Below are 19,634 nucleotides of genomic sequence, written 5' to 3'. Positions count from 1 at the left end.
GGGTCTGAGGATCTTATCTCGGTACCTAATGGCAGTCAGGCTACCTCTGGCGAGCACATGGAGGGCTGTGCGGCCCCCCCAAAGAAATGCCACCCCACACCATGACTGACCCACCGCCAAACCGGTCATGCTGGTGGATGTTGCAGGCAGCAGAACGTTCTCCAGACTCTGTCACGTCTGTCACATGTGCTCAGTGTCTTCTTGCTTTCATCTGTGAAGAGCACAGGACGCCAGTGGCGAATTTGCCAATCTTGGTGTTCTCTGGCAAATGCCAAACGTCCTGCACGGTGTTGGGCTGTAAGCACAACCCCCACCTGTGGACGTCGGGCCCTCATACCACCCTCATGGAGTCTGTTTCTGACCGTTTGAGCAGACACATGCACATTTGTGGCCTGCTGGAGGTCATTTTGCAGGGCTCTGGCAGTGCTTCTCCTGCTCCTCCTTGCACAAAGGCGGAGGTGGCGGTCCTGCTCCTGGGTTGTTGCCCTCCTACGGCCTCCTCCACGTCTCCTGATGTACTGGCCTGTCTCCTGGTAGCGCCTCCATGCTCTGGACACTACGCTGACAGACACAGCAAACCTTCTTGCCACAGCTCGCATTGATGTGCCATCCTGGATGAGCTGCACTACCTGAGACACTTGTGTGGGTTGTAGACTCCGTCTCATGCTACCACTAGAGTGAAAGCATCGCCAGCATTCAAAAGTGACCAAAACATCAGCCAGGAAGCATAGGAACTGAGAAGTGGTCTGTGGTCCCCACCTGCAGAACCACTCCTTTTTTGGGGGTGTCTTGCTAATTGCCTATAATTTCCACCTGTTGTCTATTCCATTTGCACAATAGCATGTGAAATGTATTGTCAATCAGTGTTGCTTCCTACGTGGACAGTTTGATTTCACAGAAGTGTGATTGACTTGGAGTTACATTGTGTTGTTTAAGTGTTCCCTTTATTTTTTTGAGCACTGTATGAACTTGATTGAACAAAACATGCATGTATTGTATAACATAATGTCCTAGGTGTGTCATCTGATGAAGATCATCAAAGGTTAGTGCTGCATTTAGCTGTCTTCTGGGTTTTTGTGACATTATATGCTAGCTTGAAAAATGGGTGTCTGATTATTTCTGGCTGGGTACTCTGCTGACATAATCTAATGTTTTGCTTTCGTTGTAAAGCCTTTTTGAAATCGGACAGTGTGGTTAGATTAACGAGAGTCTTGTCTTTAAAATGCTGTAAAATAGTCATGTGTTTGAGAAATTGAAGTAATAGCATTTCTAAGGTATTTGAATAACGCGACACAGGATTCCACTGGCTGTTACGTAGGTGGGACGATTTCGTCCCGCCGGCCCTAGAGAGGCTAAGCAAGCTGGTCCTGGGGTTCTGTTCACAAACACAAACAGACCCCACAGTGGCAGAATACCGGACCACTGTGACTGACCTAAACTTAAGGAAAGCTTTGACTATGTACAGACTCAATGAGCATAGCCTTGCTATTGAGAAAGGCTGCCGTAGGCTGATCTGTTCTGATCAAGAGAAGACAGGGTATGTGCACACTGCCCACAAAATGAGGTGGAAACTGAGCTGCACTTCCTAACCTCCTGCCAAATGTACGACCATATTAGAGACACATATTTCCCTCAGATTACACAGATCCACAAAGAATTAGAAAATAAACCCAATTTTGATAAACTCCCATATCTACTGTGTGAAAAACCACAGTGTGCCATCACCGCAGTAAGATTTGTGACCTGTTGCCACAAGAAAAGGTCAACCAGTGAAGAACAAACACCATTGTAAATACAACCCATATTTATGTTTACTTATTTTCTCTTTTGTACTTTAACTAGTTGCACATCGTTACAACACTGTATATAAACATAATATGACATTTGTAATGTATTTTATGAGTGTAATGTTTACTGTTAATTTTTTATTGTTTATTTAACTTTTATTTATTATCTAGCTCACTTGCTTTGGCAATGTTAACGTATGTTTCCCATGCCAATAAAGCCCTTGAATTGAATTGAATTGAGAAAGAGAGAGCGAGTGAGAGTGAGTGAGCACGAGCGAGCGAGCGAGAGAGAGAGAGAGAGAGAGAGAGAGAGAGAGAGAGATATAGAGAGAGAGAGAAAGAGAGAGAGAGACTGAGAGAGAGACTGAGAGAGAGACTGAGAGAGAGACAGAGAGAGAGAGAGAGAGAGAGACAGAGAGAGAGAGAGAGAGAGAGAGTAGTTAATATAGCTGTTGGGGTTGGTTAGTCAGCGGGGACGCTAAAGAACTGGCAGAGTTTTGTTAGTGTGGAACAACACTCTGGATTAACATGAAGCCACACACACACACACACACGCACGCACGCACGCACGCACGCACGCACACACACACACACACACACACACACACACACACACACACACACACACACCACATCAAACACATCACACCACCACACTACACACACACACACACATACACACACACACACACTATACACACACTATCAAACCACACCACTGCACCTGAGTTGCCATAGCGACTTCCTCCTGAGAGAGAGAGCGTGGACGAGACACTAGTTAAGACAGTCTATATATCCTACAGCATCGTATTATGACAGTCTATATATCCTACAGCATCGTATTATGACAGTCTATATACTGAGTGTATAAAACATAAAAAACAACATGCTCTTTCCATGACATAGACTGACCAGGTGAATCCAGGTGAAAGCTATGATCCCTTATTGATGTCACTTGTTAAATCCACTTCAATCAGCGTAGATGAAAGGGTTAAAGAAGGATTTTTAAGCCTTGAGACAATTGAGACATGGATTGTGGGTGTGTGCCATTCAGAGGGTGAATGGGAAAGACAAAATATTTAAATGCCTTTGAACGGGGTATTGGGGCAACATAGCTTCAGTGTGTAAATCAGCTAGAAAGATGTGTCGGCATCGATTAATTGTCTCTGGCCCCCTCCCAGTTAGGGGGAGTGATGAGCTCTACAGCAGAGTCTCACAACTCAATCGCTGGTTGAAAACTGTTTCCTGTCCCTCCCAAAAGAAAGAATTTGTAGATAATTGGCCCTCTTTCTGGGACTCACCCACAAACAGGACCAAGCCTGGCCTGTTGAGGAGTGATGGACTCCATCCTAGCTGGAGGGGTGCTCTCATCTTATCTACGAACATAGACAGGGCTCTAACTCCTCTAGCTCCACAATGAAATAGGGTGCAGGCCAGGCAGCAGGCTGTTAGCCAGCCTGCCAGCTTAGTGGAGTCTGCCACTAGCACAGTCAGTGTAGTCAGCTCAGCTATCCCCATTGAGACCGTGTCTGTGCCTCGACCTAGGTTGGGCAAAACTAAACATGGCGGTGTTCGCCTTAGCAATCTCACTAGAATAAAGACCTCCTCCATTCCTGCCATTATTGAAATAGATTGTGATACCTCACATCTCAAAATAGGGCTACTTAATGTTAGATCCCTCACTTCCAAGGCAGTTATAGTCAATGAACTAATCACTGATCATAATCTTGATGTGATTGGCCTGACTGAAACATGGTTTAAGCCTGATGAATTTACTGTGTTAAATGAGGCCTCTCCTCCTAGTTACACTAGTGACCATATCCCCCGCGCATCCCGCAAAGGCGGAGGTGTTGCTAACATTTACGATAGCAAATTTCAATTTACAAAAAAAAAACTAGACGTTTTCGTCTTTTGAGCTTCTAGTCATGAAATCTATGCAGCCTACTCAATCACTTTTTATAGCTACTGTTTACAGGCCTCCTGGGCCATATGCAGCGTTCCTCACTGAGTTCCCTGAATTCCTATCGGACCTTGTAGTCATAGCAAATAATATTCAAATTTTTGGTGACTTTAATATTCACATGGAAAAGTCCACAGACCCCCTCCAAAAGGCTTTCGGAGCCATCATCGACTCAGTGGGTTTTGTCCAACATGTCTCTGGACCTACTCACTGCCACAGTCATACTCTGGACCTAGTTTTGTCCCATGGAATAAATGTTCTGGATCTAAATGTTTTTCCTCATAATCCTGGACTATCGGACCACCATTTTATTACGTTTGCAATTGCAACAAATAATTTGCTCAGACCCCAACCAAGGAGCATCAAAAGTCCTGCTATAAATTCTCAGACAACCCAAACATTCCTTGATGCCCTTCCAGACTCCCTCTGCCTACCCAAGGACGTCAACCACCTAACTGAGGACCTCAATTTAACCTTGCACAATACCCTAGATGCAGTTGCACCCCTAAAAACATTTGGCATAAGAAACTAACACCCTGGTATACAGAAAATACCCGAGCTCTGAAGCAAGCTTCCAGAAAATTGGAACGGAAATGGCGCCACACCAAACTGGAAGTCTTCCGACTAGCTTGGAAAGACAGTACCGTGCAGTATCGAAGAGCCCTCACTGCTGCTCGATCATCCTATTTTTCCAACTTAATTGAGGAAAATAAGAACAATCCGAAATGTCTTTTTGATACTGTCGCAAAGCTAACTAAAAAGCAGCATTCCCCAAGAGAGGATGGCTTTCACTTCAGCAGTAATAAATTCATGAACTTCTTTGAGAAAAAGATCATGATCATTAGAAAGGAAATTACGGACTCCTCTTTAAATCTGCCTATTCCTCCAAAGCTCAGTTGTCCTGAGTCTGCACAACTCTGCCAGGACCTAGGATCAAGGGAGACACTCAAGTTTTTTAATACTATATCCCTTGACACAATGATGAAAATAGTAACATAGGAGGGCCTCTAAACCTTCAAGCTGCATACTGGATCCTATTCCAACTAAACTACTGAAAGAGCTGCTTCCTGTGCTTGGGCCTCTTATGTTGAGCATAATAAACGGCTCTCTATCCACCGGATGTGTACCAAACTCACTAAAAGTGTCAGTAATACTGTAGTGCGCCGGCCCTAGAGAAGTTAAACTCGGACAAAACAGAGATGCTTGTTCTAGGTCCCAAGAAACAAAGAGATCTTCTGTTGAATCTGACAATTAATCTTGATGGTTGTACAGTCGTCTCAAATAAAACTGTGAAGGACCTCGGCGTTACTCTGGACCCTGATCAAATCAAATCAAATCAAATGTATTTATATAGCCCTTCGTACATCAGCTGATATCTCAAAGTGCTGTACAGAAACCCAGCCTAAAACCCCAAACAGCAAGCAATGCATGTGAAAGAAGGACGGTGGCTAGGAAAAACTCCCTAGGAAAAACTCCCTAGAAAGGCCAAAAACCTAGGAAGAAACCTAGAGAGGAACCAGGCAATGAGGGGTGGCCAGTCCTCTTCTGGCTGTGCCGGGTGGATATTATAACAGAACATGGTCAAGATGTTAAAATGTGTCTGATCTCTCTTTTGACGAAAATATCAAGACTGTTTCAAGGACAGCTTTTTTCCATCTACGTAACATTGCAAAAATCAGAAACTCTCTGTCCAAAAAGAATGCAGAAAAATGTATCCATGCTTTTTTAATCCATGCTTTTGTAGGTTAGTCTACTGCAATGCTCTACTTCCCGGCTTCAGTTAGTGCTAAATACAGCTGCTAGAATCCTGACTAGAACCAAAACATTTGATCATATTATTCCAGTGCTAGCCTCCCTACACTGGCTTCCTGTTATGGCAAGGGCTGATTTCAAGGTTTTACTGCTAACCTACAAAGCATTACATGGGCTTGCTCCTACCTGTCTTTCTGATTTGGTCCTGCCGTACATACCTACACGTACGCTACGGTCACAAGACACAGGCCTCCTAATTGTCCCTAGAATTTCTAAGCAAACAGCTGGAGGCAGGGCTTTCTCCTATAGAGCTCCATTTTTATGGAATGGTCTGCCTACCCATGTGAGAGACGCAGACTCGGTCTCAACCTTTAAGTCTTTATTGAAGACTCATCTCTTCAGTAGGTCATATGATTGAGTGTAGTCTGGCCCAGGACTGTGAAGGTGAACGGAAAGGCTCTGGAGCAACGAACAGCCCTTGCTGTCTCTGCCTGGCCGGTTCCCCTCTCTCCACTGGGATTCTCTGCCTCTAACCCTATTACAGGGGCTGAGTCACTGGCTTACTGGTGCTCTTCCATGCCGTCCCTAGGAGGGGTGCGTCACTTGAGTGGGTTGAGTCACTGACGTGGTCTTCCTGTCTGCGTTGGCGCCCCCCTCGGGTTCGTGCCATGGGGGAGATCTTCGTGGGCTATACTCAGCCTTATCTCAGGATGGTAAGTTGGTGGTTGAAGTTATCCCTTTAGTGGTGTGGGGGCTGTGCTTTGGCAAAGTGGGTGGGGTTATATCCTGCCTGTTTGGCCATGTCCGGGGGTATCATCGGATGGGGCCACAGTGTCTCCTGACCTTTCCTGTCTCAGCCTCCAGTATTTATGCTGCAGTAGTTTATGTGTCGGGGGGCTAGGGTCAGTCTGTTATATCTGTCTTATCCAGTGTCCTGTGTGAATTTAAGTATACTCTCTCTAATTCTCTCTTTCTCTCTTTCTTTCTTTCTTTCTTTCTTTCTTTCTTTCTTTCTTTCTTTCTTTCTTTCTTTCTCTCTCTCTCTCGGAGGACCTGAGCCCTAGGACCATGCCTCAGGACTACCTGGCATGATGACTCCTTGCTGTCCCCAGTCCACCTGGCCGTGCTGCTGCTCCAGTTTCAACTGTTCTGCCTGAGGCTATGGAACCCTGACCTGTTCACTGTACGTGCTACCTGTCCCAGACCTGCTGTTTTCAGCTCTCTAGAGACAGCAAGAGCGGTAGAGATACTCTCAATGATCGGCTATGAAAACCATCGTACTTCTACACCTGCATTGCTTGCTGTTTGGGGTTTTAGGCTGGGTTTCTGTACAGCACTTTGAGATATCAGCAGAAGGGCTATATAAATACATTTGATTTGATTTGATATATAAATCAATTTGATTTGGTAGTAGGTGCCAGGCGCACCTGTTTGTGTCAAGAACTGCAACGCTGCTGGGATTTTCACCCTCAACAGTTTCCTGTGTGTATCAAGAATGGTCCACCACCCAAAGAACATCCAGCCAACTTGACACAACTGTGGGAAGCATTGGAATCAACATGGATCAGCATCCCTGTGGAACGCTTTTGACACCGTGTAGAGTCAATGCCCCCGACGAATTGAGGCGGTTCTGTACAGACCCTGACGTAGTGACCACACCGCTCATGTCGCAAAATAAATGTACACATACATGCTATTCAATCATTGCGTAGCCAGGCGCTAAAATAGGTTCTATTTGTGACGCTTGAAGTCCCGCCTCTCCCATCTCCTCATTGGTTTTTAGGAGCATATACCCACGTGGGTGATTGGAAGATGAACTGTGGTCCACACTCCAGTCCAGTTGGTGGTGGTAATGCACCTTAAAGTTGGTTGCCAACCGCCATATAAAGTCCATAGAAGAAGAAGGAGAGATTACTAGAAACGAACTCGGTTTATTGTTTTATCTGAGGATTAATTATCGGAGTAGAGGACCTTGTGCATTTCAGGTAAAATAACAACTCAATGTTAATATCCCAGGACAAATTAGCTAGCAACATCAAGCTAACTAGCTAAATTTCCATGAATGCTTAATGCTTTTTTGACCTGTCCCCAAAATTAATATAGTTGGTTCAGAGTTGGTTTTGATATTTCAACCTGCGTGAGAGTGGTCTGGTCAGCATGTTAGGAGCGTCTGGAGAATTGTTTTTGTTTTTTTCTTACTAGATGATGTCATTGTTGTAAAAATGTGGATTTACTATCATGTATTATTATTATAATTGTTTAAATGATTGAACCTTTATTTAACCTTAATTTAACTAGGCAAGTCAGGTAAGAACAAATTCTTATTTACAATGACGGCCTACACCGGCCAAACCCAAACGATGCTGGGCCAATTGTGCGCCGCTCCTACGGGACTCCCAATCACGGCCGGATGTGATACAGCCTGGATTTACATATTATAATATTTATTATGCTAATTTCCTGGTGAACACAGAATGGTGTCACTATATTTATTACTCAGACTAATATTTTCAGCACACACAAATAATTAGTTATGGTAAATACACTTCCTTTATTACCTCAGATTGGTGATGTTAGTATTAAAGTCTACAGTCATCACAATCTCACAAAACAGATTAATATCTCTCTTAAAAATCTCTGGCCTCACATTAATTCACGGGTTTGAGAGAGAGATTAAGTTCTCACTTTGTCAGAGATATTCAACGCCTTCAGAAAATATTTATACCTATTGATTTATTCCACCATTTAATGTGTTGAATTCAAAATGGATTTAAATTGATTTTTTCCCCCCCTCAGCCATCTACAGACAATATCCTATAATGACAAAGTGAAAATATGTTTTTTAGAAATGTTTGCAAATTTATTGAAAATGAAAAAAAAATTGGAAATATATGTTAGAATCACCTTTTGCAGTGATTACACATGTGAGTCTTTCTGGGTAATTCTCTAAGAGCTGTGAGTCTTTCTGGGTAAGTCTATAAGAGCTGTGAGTCTTTCTGGGTAAGTCTCTAAGAGCTGTGAGTCTTTCTGTGTAAGTCTATAAGAGCTGTGAGTCTTTCTGGGTAATTCTCTAAGAGCTGTGAGTCTTTCTGGGTAATTCTCTAAGAGCTGTGAGTCTTTCTGGGTAATTCTCTAAGAGCTTTCCACACCTGGATTGTATAATATTTTCACAATATTTGCACATTATTCTTTAAATTCTTCAAGCTCTGTCAACTTTGTTGTTGATCATTTGCTAGACAGCCATTTTCAAGTCTTGCCGTAGATTTTCAAGCAGATTTATGTAAAAACTGTAACTAGATCACTCAGGAACATTCAATGTCGTCTTGGTATTTTCAATAATCCATAAAAAAAAAATCATCCGTTTCCAGCTACAATAGTCATGTACAACATTTACAACATTAACAATATCTACACTTGTATTTCTGATCAATTTGATGTTATTTAAAAAAAATTGACCAAAAAAAATAGCTTTTCTTTCAAAAACAAGGACATTTTCTAAGTGACTCCCTAAACTTTTGAACGGTACTGAATGTTCTTGTTTGCTATGCATGCATATAATTATATTGGACAAGTTATCCTTCATCACATGACAGTATTTGTCTTGTATCCAATGCATTTAGTTCACATTAGGAAGAAACAGCGTTCTAATTTAGTTAAATTGCATCATATTAACCTTGTATGGCTCAGTTGGTAGAGCATGGTGTTTGCAACGCCAGGGTTGTGGGTTCGATTCCCACGGGGGACCAGTCCAGGAAAGAAAATGTATGAAATGTATGCATTCACTACTGTAAGTTGCTCTGGATAAGAGCGTCTGCTAAAATGTAAAATGTTTTAATATTAGTTTATCAACGGATTATTTTTTTTAATCATGAACATCGTTGTCATTTTATAGTACACACGGGTCTGAAATTCGTATGGATGAATCACAAAAACAGCTATTCTAATGTAACATTAGCTACACAGTGAAACACCACTAATCTGGCTATTAGTCTTTCTTAAACAGCCGGTTAAATAACTTATTTAACTATCGAAAGAAGAAAAAGATGTGAAGATATTTGTAAGGAAGCTCACCTGTCATGTCCACAACGATGCAGCAGTAAAACCAGCAACGTGTGAGAGGATCCTATACCGTATGATCATTATTCTGATCGCTGTCAACTTCATTCATTAACAGGTAGTGAGGAGATCGATTATGTTACTTGTTTACTTGTTATTCGTGAGAGATATTTATATTTATTTTTGCGATAGTAGTTCACTGAATTTGCTATAATGTGGCTACAAATGTCTGGTGCTCGGTAGAATGTAAAACGCGTTATCAAGTGATGCTGCCTTCAAATCTCATTCCAAATGGCAGTAACCTTGAATAAACTTGAATAAACTTGAATGAAAGTCCACACAAGGTGTCATAAATATTGCACACCACTGGGTGTGAACTCCATGACGCTCCGACTGTGCTGCTCAGACCACTGCGCTACGGGAAGTTCATAATGCTTTTTGCAAGCCGTGTAAATACTTCGATACCTGATGGTATGAGGACGATTGGTTTGTAGAGCCTTTCCCCTTTTTTACCGCAGCCCCCTAGATACAGTACTGCACTGTTATACTGTAGCCTAAAGACACTGCTTCCAGCTGCCCACTGGTGGCCATTATTCACTGGTTAAATATTTATTCAAATCCGGCCTGCGATGAAACGGGTCATATTAAAATCCGACACATGTACTACAGAGTATAGCTAACGTAACACACTTAGACACCATGGGGGCGGCGCACATTTGGCCCAGCGTCGTCCGGGTTAGGGGACGGCAGGGATGTTCTTGTCCCATCGTGCGCTAGCGACTCCTGTGGCGGGCCGGGCGCAGTGCACACTGACCAGGTCGCCAGGTGTACGGTGTTTTCCTCCGACACATTGGTGCGGCTGGCTTCCGGGTTGGATGTGTGTTGTGTCAAGAAGCAGTGCGGTTTGGTTGGGATCGTGTTTCAGAGGACACGCGGCTCTCGACCTTCGCCTCTCCGAGTCCGTACGGGAGTTGCAGCGATGAGACAAGACTGTAACTACTACCAATTGAATACCACGAAATTGTGGGAAAAAAAGGGGTAAAATAATAAAAGAAAATAAAAAATTATATGGCTTGCTATATATTGTACACGTCTAACCCAAGACAGTACACCTGTTAACATTCCCCTAAGCACTAAACTGACAAAATGAGGAAGAACAGCTCGTGTTTACTGTGTCATTATACCTGAGGGTATTACATCACTCCAGTATCACAGTGGGCCATACAGTACAGTTAGTAATCCACTGTACCTTGCTGGGGAGTGGAGGTGGGGGGGCTGAAGGGGAGAGGAGCCCCCCGGGTGTGGGGATAATGGGGGCCCCCAGGGGGGTCTGTGCCGGGGTGGAAGGCTCGCTACTGCTCATCTCTCCAGCCGAGGCAGACACAGACCCAGAGGGCCCCGCCTTGGAGGCCCCGGTTCCCGCAGGACGGCTGGGCTGGAGAGAGAGAGAGAGAGAGAGAGAGAGAGAGAGAGAGAGAGAGAGAGAGAGGAGAAAGGAAGAGAGAGAGAGGAGAAAGGAAGAGAGAGGGAGAGGAGGAGAGAGGAGGAGAAAGGAAGAGAGAGGGAGGAGAGAGGAGGAGAGAGGAGGAGAGAGGAAGAGAGAGGAGGAGAGAGGAGGAGAGAGGATGAGAAAGGAAGAGAGAGGAAGGAGAGAGGAGGAGAGAGGAGGAGAGAGAGATGAGGGTTAGACCACCATGTCCCCAACAAGGGGTTAGACACTGGGGACGAGACAAACACTGAAACATTGGAATCAAGTGGAATGAGAAGGAATGTTCACTGTGATATTTGGTATAGAAAATATAATGTCTGGCAAAGCTTCTGACATTCACCAGAGGACAGATGGATTAATACAGACCTATGTAAGAAAAATATTAGTTATGAGTTACAATATATATATATATATATATATATATATATATATATATATATATATAAAGAAAGGAAAGAAAGAAAGAAAAATTTGAAAAACATAGAAGTGAAAAAAAGACTGAGTTCACTCAAGAAGATAAGGAACAAAATGCCTCTGTAGCTGATTGGGCTCACCTTGGGCCTTCTGGCCGTAGTCTGAAGAGTAGTGGAGAGGACATGAGAGGAGAGGAGAAGAGAGGAAGAGGAAGGGAGAGGAGAAGAGGAGAAGAGAGGAAGAGGAAGGTAGAGGAGAGGAGGGTAGAGAAGAGGAAGAGAGGAGATGATGGGAGTGGAGCAGAAGAGAAGAGGGGAGAGGAAGAGAGAGGACAGGATGAGAGAGAGGGGAGGATTGGTGATAAGAGAAAGGGAGAGATGAGGAGGGGAGAGGAGAGGAATAAAGAAAGAGGAGAGGAAGATGGAGGAGATGATTGGATGGGAAAACAGAGGAGGAACAGAGAGGAGAATATCATTGAGAGGAAGAGAGAGAGGAGGTGAGGAGAGGAAGGGAGAGGTGAGAATTGAAAAGGAAGAGAGAGAGGAGGTGAGGATTGAAGAGGAAGACAGGAGAGGATTGGAGGAGGGAACAGAGAGGAGAGGAAGAGAGAGAGGAGAGGATTAGAGAGGAAGACAGGAGAGGATTGGAGAGGAAGAGAGAGAGGAGAGGAAGACAGGAGAGGATTGGAGAGGAGAAGGAGGGATCAGAGGAGAGGAAGAGAGAGGAGAGGTTAGGATAGGAAGAGATAGGAGAGGAAGAGAGAGGAGAGGTTAGGAGAGGAAGAGACAGGAAGCGAGAGGAGAGGAAGAGACAGGAGAGGAAGAGAGATGAAGAGAGAGGAGAGGTTAGGAGAGGAAGAGAGAGGAGAGGTTAGGAGACGATTGGAGAGGAAGAGACAGGAGAGAGAGGAGAGGAAGAGATAGGAGAGGAAGAGAGAGGAGGAGAGAGGAGAGAAAAGGCACCATCAGAAGGGTTAGTGGCATGCTGAAACCAGATATAACTCATACAGTCAGATCAGCTGATGAGGACAAGACAGGAAGTCCTTCATCGCCACTTTCTGACAACCACATCACATGTCGTCTAAAGCATAACACTGCCATTCGTCATCTTCTGAGTTGTTCTACAAGGGAACTTCTCCACCGCAAGACAACTGAACAGGTTATAGCAGGATGAACAGGTTATAGCAGGATGAACAGGTTATAGCAGGATGAACAGGTCATAGCAGGATGAACAGGTTACAGCAGGATGAACAGGTCATAGCAGGATGAACAGGTCATAGCAGGATGAATAGGTTATAGCAAGATGAACAGGTCATAGCAGGATGAACAGGTTATAGCAGGATGAACAGGTCATAGCAGGATGAACAGGTCATAGCAGGATGAACAGGTCATAGCAGGATGAACAGGTTATAGCAGGATGAACAGGTTATAGCAGGATGAACAGGTCATAGCAGGATGAACAGGTCATAGCAGGATGAACAGGTTATAGCAGGATGAACAGGTTATAGCAGGATGAACAGGTTATAGCAGGATTAACAGGTCATAGCAGGATGAACAGGTCATAGCAGGATGAACAGGTTATAGCAGGATGAACAGGTTATAGCAGGATGAACAGGTTATAGCAGGATGAACAGGTCATAGCAGGATGAACAGGTCATAGCAGGATGAACAGGTCATAGCAGGATGAACAGGTCATAGCAGGATGAATAGGTCATAGCAGGATGAACAGGTTATAGCAGGATGAACAGGTCATAGCAGGATGAACAGGTTATAGCAGGATGAACAGGTCATAGCAGGATGAACAGGTTATAGCAGGATGAACAGGTTATAGCAGGATGAACAGGTCATAGCAGGATGAACAGGTCATAGCAGGATGAACAGGTCATAGCAGGATGAACAGGTCATAGCAGGATGAACAGGTTATAGCAGGATGAACAGGTTATAGCAGGATGAACAGGTCATAGCAGGATGAACAGGTCATAGCAGGATGAACAGGTTATAGCAGGATGAACAGGTCATAGCAGGATGAACAGGTCATAGCAGGATGAACAGGTTATAGCAGGATGAACAGGTTATAGCAGGATGAACAGGTTATAGCAGGATGAACAGGTTATAGCAGGATAAACAGGTCACCACACTGATATTTTTCTTGGCGATTGTTCGCTGAGCTAGAGTGCCTCTTGTTCTAACATTCCTCCTGAAAGCCTCTGTGTCTGGCTGTTGGTCTCTGGCCACACATAGTTCAACCTCAGAGAGACGAAGAGACAAAGACAAAGAGACAGAGACAGAGTCTATCTGATAAATGGCTGGTACCACCAGCGTCTTTCTGATTAATGACTGCATTGTGTCCGGAGGGTGAAACAACATGTCTGATACAGACGAGAGGGAGTGAACCTTAACCCTAACTACTCTGACCCCACTGATGGGATTTAGTTAGATCACTACACTGGTAGAAAAAAAAGGGTTCTTCGGCTGTCACAATAGGGGAACCCTTTTTTGGTTCCAGGTAGAACTCTTTTGGTAGAACTCTTTTGGTTCCAGGTAGAACTCTTTTGGTTCCAGGTAGAACCCTTTTGGTTCCAGGTAGAACTATTTTGGTTCCAGGTAGAACTCTTTTGGTTCCAGGTAGAACTCTTTTGGGTTCCATGAGAAAGCCTTTCAACAGAGGGTTCTACCTGGAACCAAAAAGGGTTCTACCTGGAACCAAAAGAGTTCTACCTGGAACCAAAAAGAGTTCTCCCTGGAACCAAAAGGGTTCTACCTGGAACCAAAAGGGTTCTACCTGGAACCAAAAGGGTTCTACCTGGAACCAAAAAGGGTTCCTTCAACAAGTTATCCTATAGGGACAGCCGTAGACCCCTTTCAAATTCAACATGGCTCCTTTTTTTTCTAAGAGTGTAGTAGAATCAGGGCAGCTGAAGAGCGTTGTCGATCAGGAGGAAGATAGAATCCATCCTTCAGGTTAATACGACTACAGGGCCCAATGAACCGTCACCTCTCTACGGCCGACGCTTTTGACCTGGTCCACGTCTCGTGTCTAGTGCTACTGTATCTTAGACGATAGGATGTCAAAGTGAGGCAAATGTCCTCCTCTTTATATGAAATAATGACACACAAACAAAAAATAGCTGTCTCTCCAACAAAACTCTTATAAAACAGTTAGGTCGTATTATGGACTGGTATGTTAATTGGTCGATTATAAAACAGTTTGTAAGTCACTGTAAGTCAGTCTGAATCAGATGTAATTACTAAATTACTAAAATGTAATCATTAGAAGCCTCTATGAATTATGAACTGTGGCATCGGGGTTGGGGTCAATTCCATTTAAACTCCAGTCAATTCAGAAAGTTAACCAAATTGTAATTTGAACATTTCCTAATTGAAAAACATTGAAGCACTGAAATGTCGGTGTACTTCCTGAATTGACTGGCATTGATCTGAAATGTCGGTGTACTTCCTGAATTGACTGGAATTGATCTGAAATGTCGGTGTACTTCCTGAATTGACTGGCATTGATCTGAAATGTCGGTGTACTTTCTGAATTGACTGGAATTGATCTGAAATGTCGGTGTACCTTCTGAATTGACTGGCATTGATCTGAAATGTCGGTGTACTTCCTGAATTGACCGGCATTGATCTGAAATGTCAGTGTACTTCCTGAATTGACTGGCATTGATCTGAAATGTCGGTGTACTTCCTGAATTGACTGGCATTGATCTGAAATGTCGGTGTACTTCCTGAATTGACTGGCATTGATCTGAAATGTCAGCGTACTTCCTGAATTGACTGGAATTGATCCAAACACACCTATCAACCCGCACTAATTCATGAGCTGTTAACATATGCTAATGAGCTGTTAACATAACCTAGAACTATATTCTATATTGGCAGATAATTATACACCAACAATATCAAAACAGACACGTTTACATAGTCCCCTAATGAAATGAGGTATGGATTAAGCACCTATCTAGATCACAGCTCTGCCAACACAAATTGACCAACTAAAAGATGACGACAACGACAACAACATCCCATAATAAACATCATCAGATGGTGCTCTGTACCTTCCTGGGGGCAGGAGTCTGTCTCATCATATTGGCAAGAGAAGAAGACACACACAGACACACACACACACACACACACACACGGTCACACACACACACACAGTCACACACACACACTAGGATGAGAGACACTCAGTTACACAGTGCCATTGTGAGAGCACATAGACGGTCAGACAGACGGACAGCCACAGACGGTCAGACAGACAGCCACAGACGGTCAGACGGCCAGTCAGTGAGGTAGGCAGACAGACAACCAACAGACAGCAGGCAGTAGCAGCTCTGTTCAGCTCCGACAGGGGGAAGGAAGCTGCAGCTGGTGCAAATGGCCACAGATCAGGCTCCTTTCTGTTTTCTCGCAGCCAGCCCCTCTATAAACCTTTCCGTATAGTCCTTTCTGATCCATCCGTGTTACGGGGGTTGGGTTGCCAGTCGTATAATCACAACGCTTCGACTCTGCTCTGCAGGGTTGCCAGATTGTATAGTATCCTTCCTCAGACCTTCCCTCTTCTCTGTCTGATTAATTCTCTCTCGCTCTCTGATCTGGCATCCTACTGTGATGCAAAAGCTAACTCTGTTCTGTTCACCATCCACCTCTCTGTTCTGTTCACACAGAGAAACCTCCCCTCTCCGGCTCTCTCTCTGTCGCTCTCCTGCTCTCTGTGTCCCTCCCTTTCTCTCTCTCACTCACTCTCTTTCTCTCTCCTGCTCTCTGTGTCCCTCCCTTTCTCTCGCTTTCTCTCTCCTGCTCTCTCTGTCCCTCCCGATCTCTGTCTTTCTCTCTCCTGCTCTCTATGTCCCTCCCTTTCTCTCTCTTTCTCTCTCCTGCTCTCTGTGTCCCTCCCTTTCTCTCTCTCACTCACTCTCTTTCTCTCTCCTGCTCTCTGTGTCCCTCCCTTTCTCTCTCTCTCTCTCTCTCTCTCTCTCTCTCTTTCTCTCTCTCTCTCCTCTTGTGTTCATGGTGATCTGCCAACCACTACCCTGCTCATACATTACATCATTACTCTACCCCCTCCCAGATAGATGTACAGAGAAGAGGGAGGAGGAGAGAGGTGAAGAGCAGGAGGAGAGAGGTGGAGAGAGGGGAAGGAGGAGAGAGGTGAAGAGCAGGAAGAGGGAGATGGAGTGAGGGGTAGCGAGGAGAGAGGTGAAGAGCAGGAGGAGAGAGGTGGAGAGAGGGGAAGGAGGAGAGAGGCGAAGAGCAGGAAGAGGGAGATGGAGTGAGGGGTAGCGAGGAGAGAGGTGAAGAGCAGGAGGAGAGAGGTGGAGAGAGGGGAAGGAGGAGAGAGGTGAAGAGCAGGAAGAGGGAGATGGAGTGAGGGGTAGTGAGGAGAGAGGTGAAGAGCAGGAGGAGGGAGGTGGAGAGAGGGGAAAGAGGAGAGAGGTGAAGGACAGGAAGAGGGAGATGGAGTGAGGGATAGCGAGGAGAGAGGTGAAGAGCAGGAGGAGAGAGATGGAGAGAGGGGAGGGAGGAGAGAGGTGAAGAGCAGGAAGAGAGAGATGGAGAGAGGGGAAGGAGGAGAGAGGTGAAGAGCAGGAGGAGAGAGATGGAGAGAGGGGGAAGGAGGAGAGAGGTGAAGAGCAGGAGGAGAGAGATGGAGAGAGGGGAAGGAGGAGAGAGATGGAGAGAGGGGAAGGAGGAGAGAGGTGAAGAGCAGGAGGAGAGAGGGTAGAGGAGGGGAAGGTGATGTATTGAAGGGAGGGTAGAGGAGGGGTAAGGTGATGTATTGAAGGGAGGGTAGAGGAGGGGGAAGGTGATGTATTGAAGGGAGGGTAGAGGAGGGGGAAGGTGATGTATTGAAGGGAGGGTGGAGGAGGGGGATGGTGATGTATTGAAGGGAGGGTAGAGGAGGGGGAAGGTGATGTATTGAAGGGAAGGGTAGAGGAGGGGGAAGGTGATGTATTGAAGGGAGTGTAGAGGAGGGGGAAGGTGATGTATTGAAGGGAAGGGTAGAGGAGGGGTAAGGTGATGTATTGAAGGGAAGGTGATGTATTGAAGGGAGGGTAGAGGAGGGGGAAGGTGATGTATTGAAGGGAGGGTAGAGGAGGGGGAAGGTGATGTATTGAAGGGAGGGTAGAGGAGGGGGAAGGTGATGTATTGAAGGTAGAGTAGAGGAGGGATAGAGGAGGAGGGGAGGGATAGATTACTGGGCCAGAGCAGACTAAAGTCTGGGTGTGTCTAGTCTAGGTTACTGGGCCAGAGCAGACTAAAGTCTGGGTGTGTCTAGTCTAGGTTACTGGGCCAGAGCAGACTAAAGTCTGGGTGTGTCTAGTCTAGGTTACTGGGCCAGAGCAGACTAAAGTCTGGGTGAATCTAGTCTAGGTTACTGGGCCAGAGCAGACTAAAGTCTTTGGGTGAATCTAGTCTAGGTTACTGGGCCAGAGCAGACTAAAGTCTGGGTGAATCTAGTCTAGGTTACTGGGCCAGAGCAGACTAAAGTCTTTGGGTGAATCTAGTCTAGGTTACTGGGCCAGAGCAGACTAAAGTCTTTGGGTGAATCTAGTCTAGGTTACTGGGCCAGAGCAGACTGTAGTCTGGGTGTATCTAGTCTAGGTTACTGGGCCAGAGCAGACTAAAGTCTGGGTGAATCTAGTCTAGGTTACTGGGCGAGAGCAGACTAAAGTCTGGGTGAATCTAGTCTAGGTTACTGGGCCAGAGCAGACTAAAGTCTGGGTGAATCTAGTCTAGGTTACTGGGCCAGAGCAGACTAAAGTCTGGGTGTATCTAGTCTAGGTTACTGGGCCAGAGCAGACTAAAGTCTGTATATCCATTACCAAAGCGCAGGGGGAAAATCTGTTCTCTTTAAAAATGTAACACTAAGAGTCTCTCTCTCAGGGAGGAGAGAAGATGGAGATGGAGGGATGGCCAGAAGGAGGTGAGGGGGATGAATTAGGGAATAGACTGAGGGAGGAGAGAAGATGGAGACGGAGTAATGGCCAGAAGGAAGAGAGGGGGATGAATTAGGGAATAGACTGAGGGAGGAGAGAAGATGGAGATGGAGGGATGGCCAGAAGGAAGAGAGGGGGATGAATTAGGGAATAGACTGAGGGAGGAGAGAAGATGGAGATGGAGGGATGGCCAGAAGGAAGAGAGGGGGATGAATTAGGGAATAGACTGAGGGAGAAGAGAAGATGGAGACGGAGGGATGGCCAGAAGGAAGAGAGAGGGATGAATTAGGGAATGGACTGAGGGAGGAGAGAAGAGGTAGACGGAGGTATCATGTTACTGCTTTTAAAACAACAGCAGCAGGGTGAAATCACTGTCACTGTATCCGAGGTCAGTGTCCCGGGCGGGATGGAGAGATACCCCCACAGAGAGACATACAGGTGTAGGATTACTGTCCTTACAGCCCCAGGATACTTAGCAGACAGAACACTGCTGACAGTAACAACAACTTGCACTTCCTCTACACTCAGGCTCAGACAGACAGTGTTCTATAGAGTCTCATGTTAAAACTGCTGGTTAGGGACTCAGGTTAGGGACTCAGACAGACAGTGTTCGATAGAGTCTCATGTTAAACTGGTTAGGGACTCAGGTTAGGGACTCAGACAGACAGTGTTCGATAGAGTCTCACGTTAAACTGGTTAGGGACTCAGGTTAGGGACTCAGACAGACAGTGTTCTATAGAGTCACATGTTAAACTGGTTAGGGACTCAGGTTAGGGACTCAGACAAACAGTGTTCTATAAAGTCTCATGTTAAACTGGTTAGGAACTCAGGTTAGGGACTCAGACAGACAGTGTTCTAGAGTCTCATGTTAAAACGGCTGGTTAGGGACTCAGACAGACAGTTAGTGGATTCAGTAACATACTGAGATGGCCACAGACTAGAGGGCTGTTTGGGAGAGCAATATGTAAACACCAGACCAGGGTTCAAATATTATTCAAATTAATTTTGAATACTTTATCCGGACGTGATTGAGCTTGCCTGGCGCAATGGAACCAATAGAATAGTGGCTAACTCTGGCACTCCGGGCAGGCTTCAGCAAAAGATAAAAGTATTTGAGAGATTTGAAGTAGTATTTGTACCCAGATCTGGACACCCAATAACATCGCTGCTGAGCGCAAGAGCAGAACAGGAAATCCATACTGTAGGGAGCTGGCCTCTCCTTTC

General features: G+C 45.2%; 1 protein-coding gene across 7 annotated transcripts in view; it reads right to left on the bottom strand.

Moving 5' to 3' along the window:
• LOC106611399 (dynactin subunit 1) overlaps positions 1-19,634 on the bottom strand; it is a 338,889-nt gene that overhangs the window by 112,470 nt on the left and 206,785 nt on the right. For 2 of the 7 annotated variants that reach the window (XM_045723788.1, XM_045723789.1), the window contains exons 6-8: positions 15,525-15,542; positions 11,599-11,619; positions 10,805-10,990 (exon numbers count right to left, since the gene is read on the bottom strand). In XM_045723788.1, coding sequence (XP_045579744.1) covers positions 10,805-10,990; positions 11,599-11,619; positions 15,525-15,542 — 225 coding nt within the window. Of the gene's footprint in view, positions 1-10,804; positions 10,991-11,598; positions 11,620-15,524; positions 16,249-19,634 lie in introns of those variants that run through there. The other 5 variants (XM_045723790.1, XM_045723791.1, XM_045723794.1 and 2 more) reach the window with 4 other exon arrangements.

Source organism: Salmo salar, chromosome ssa09 (assembly GCF_905237065.1).
Source record: "Salmo salar chromosome ssa09, Ssal_v3.1, whole genome shotgun sequence".
Lineage (NCBI taxonomy): Eukaryota > Metazoa > Chordata > Actinopteri > Salmoniformes > Salmonidae > Salmo > Salmo salar.
Note: the sequence above shows the minus strand (reverse complement) of the source record. Positions and strands in the feature narration are given on the sequence as shown.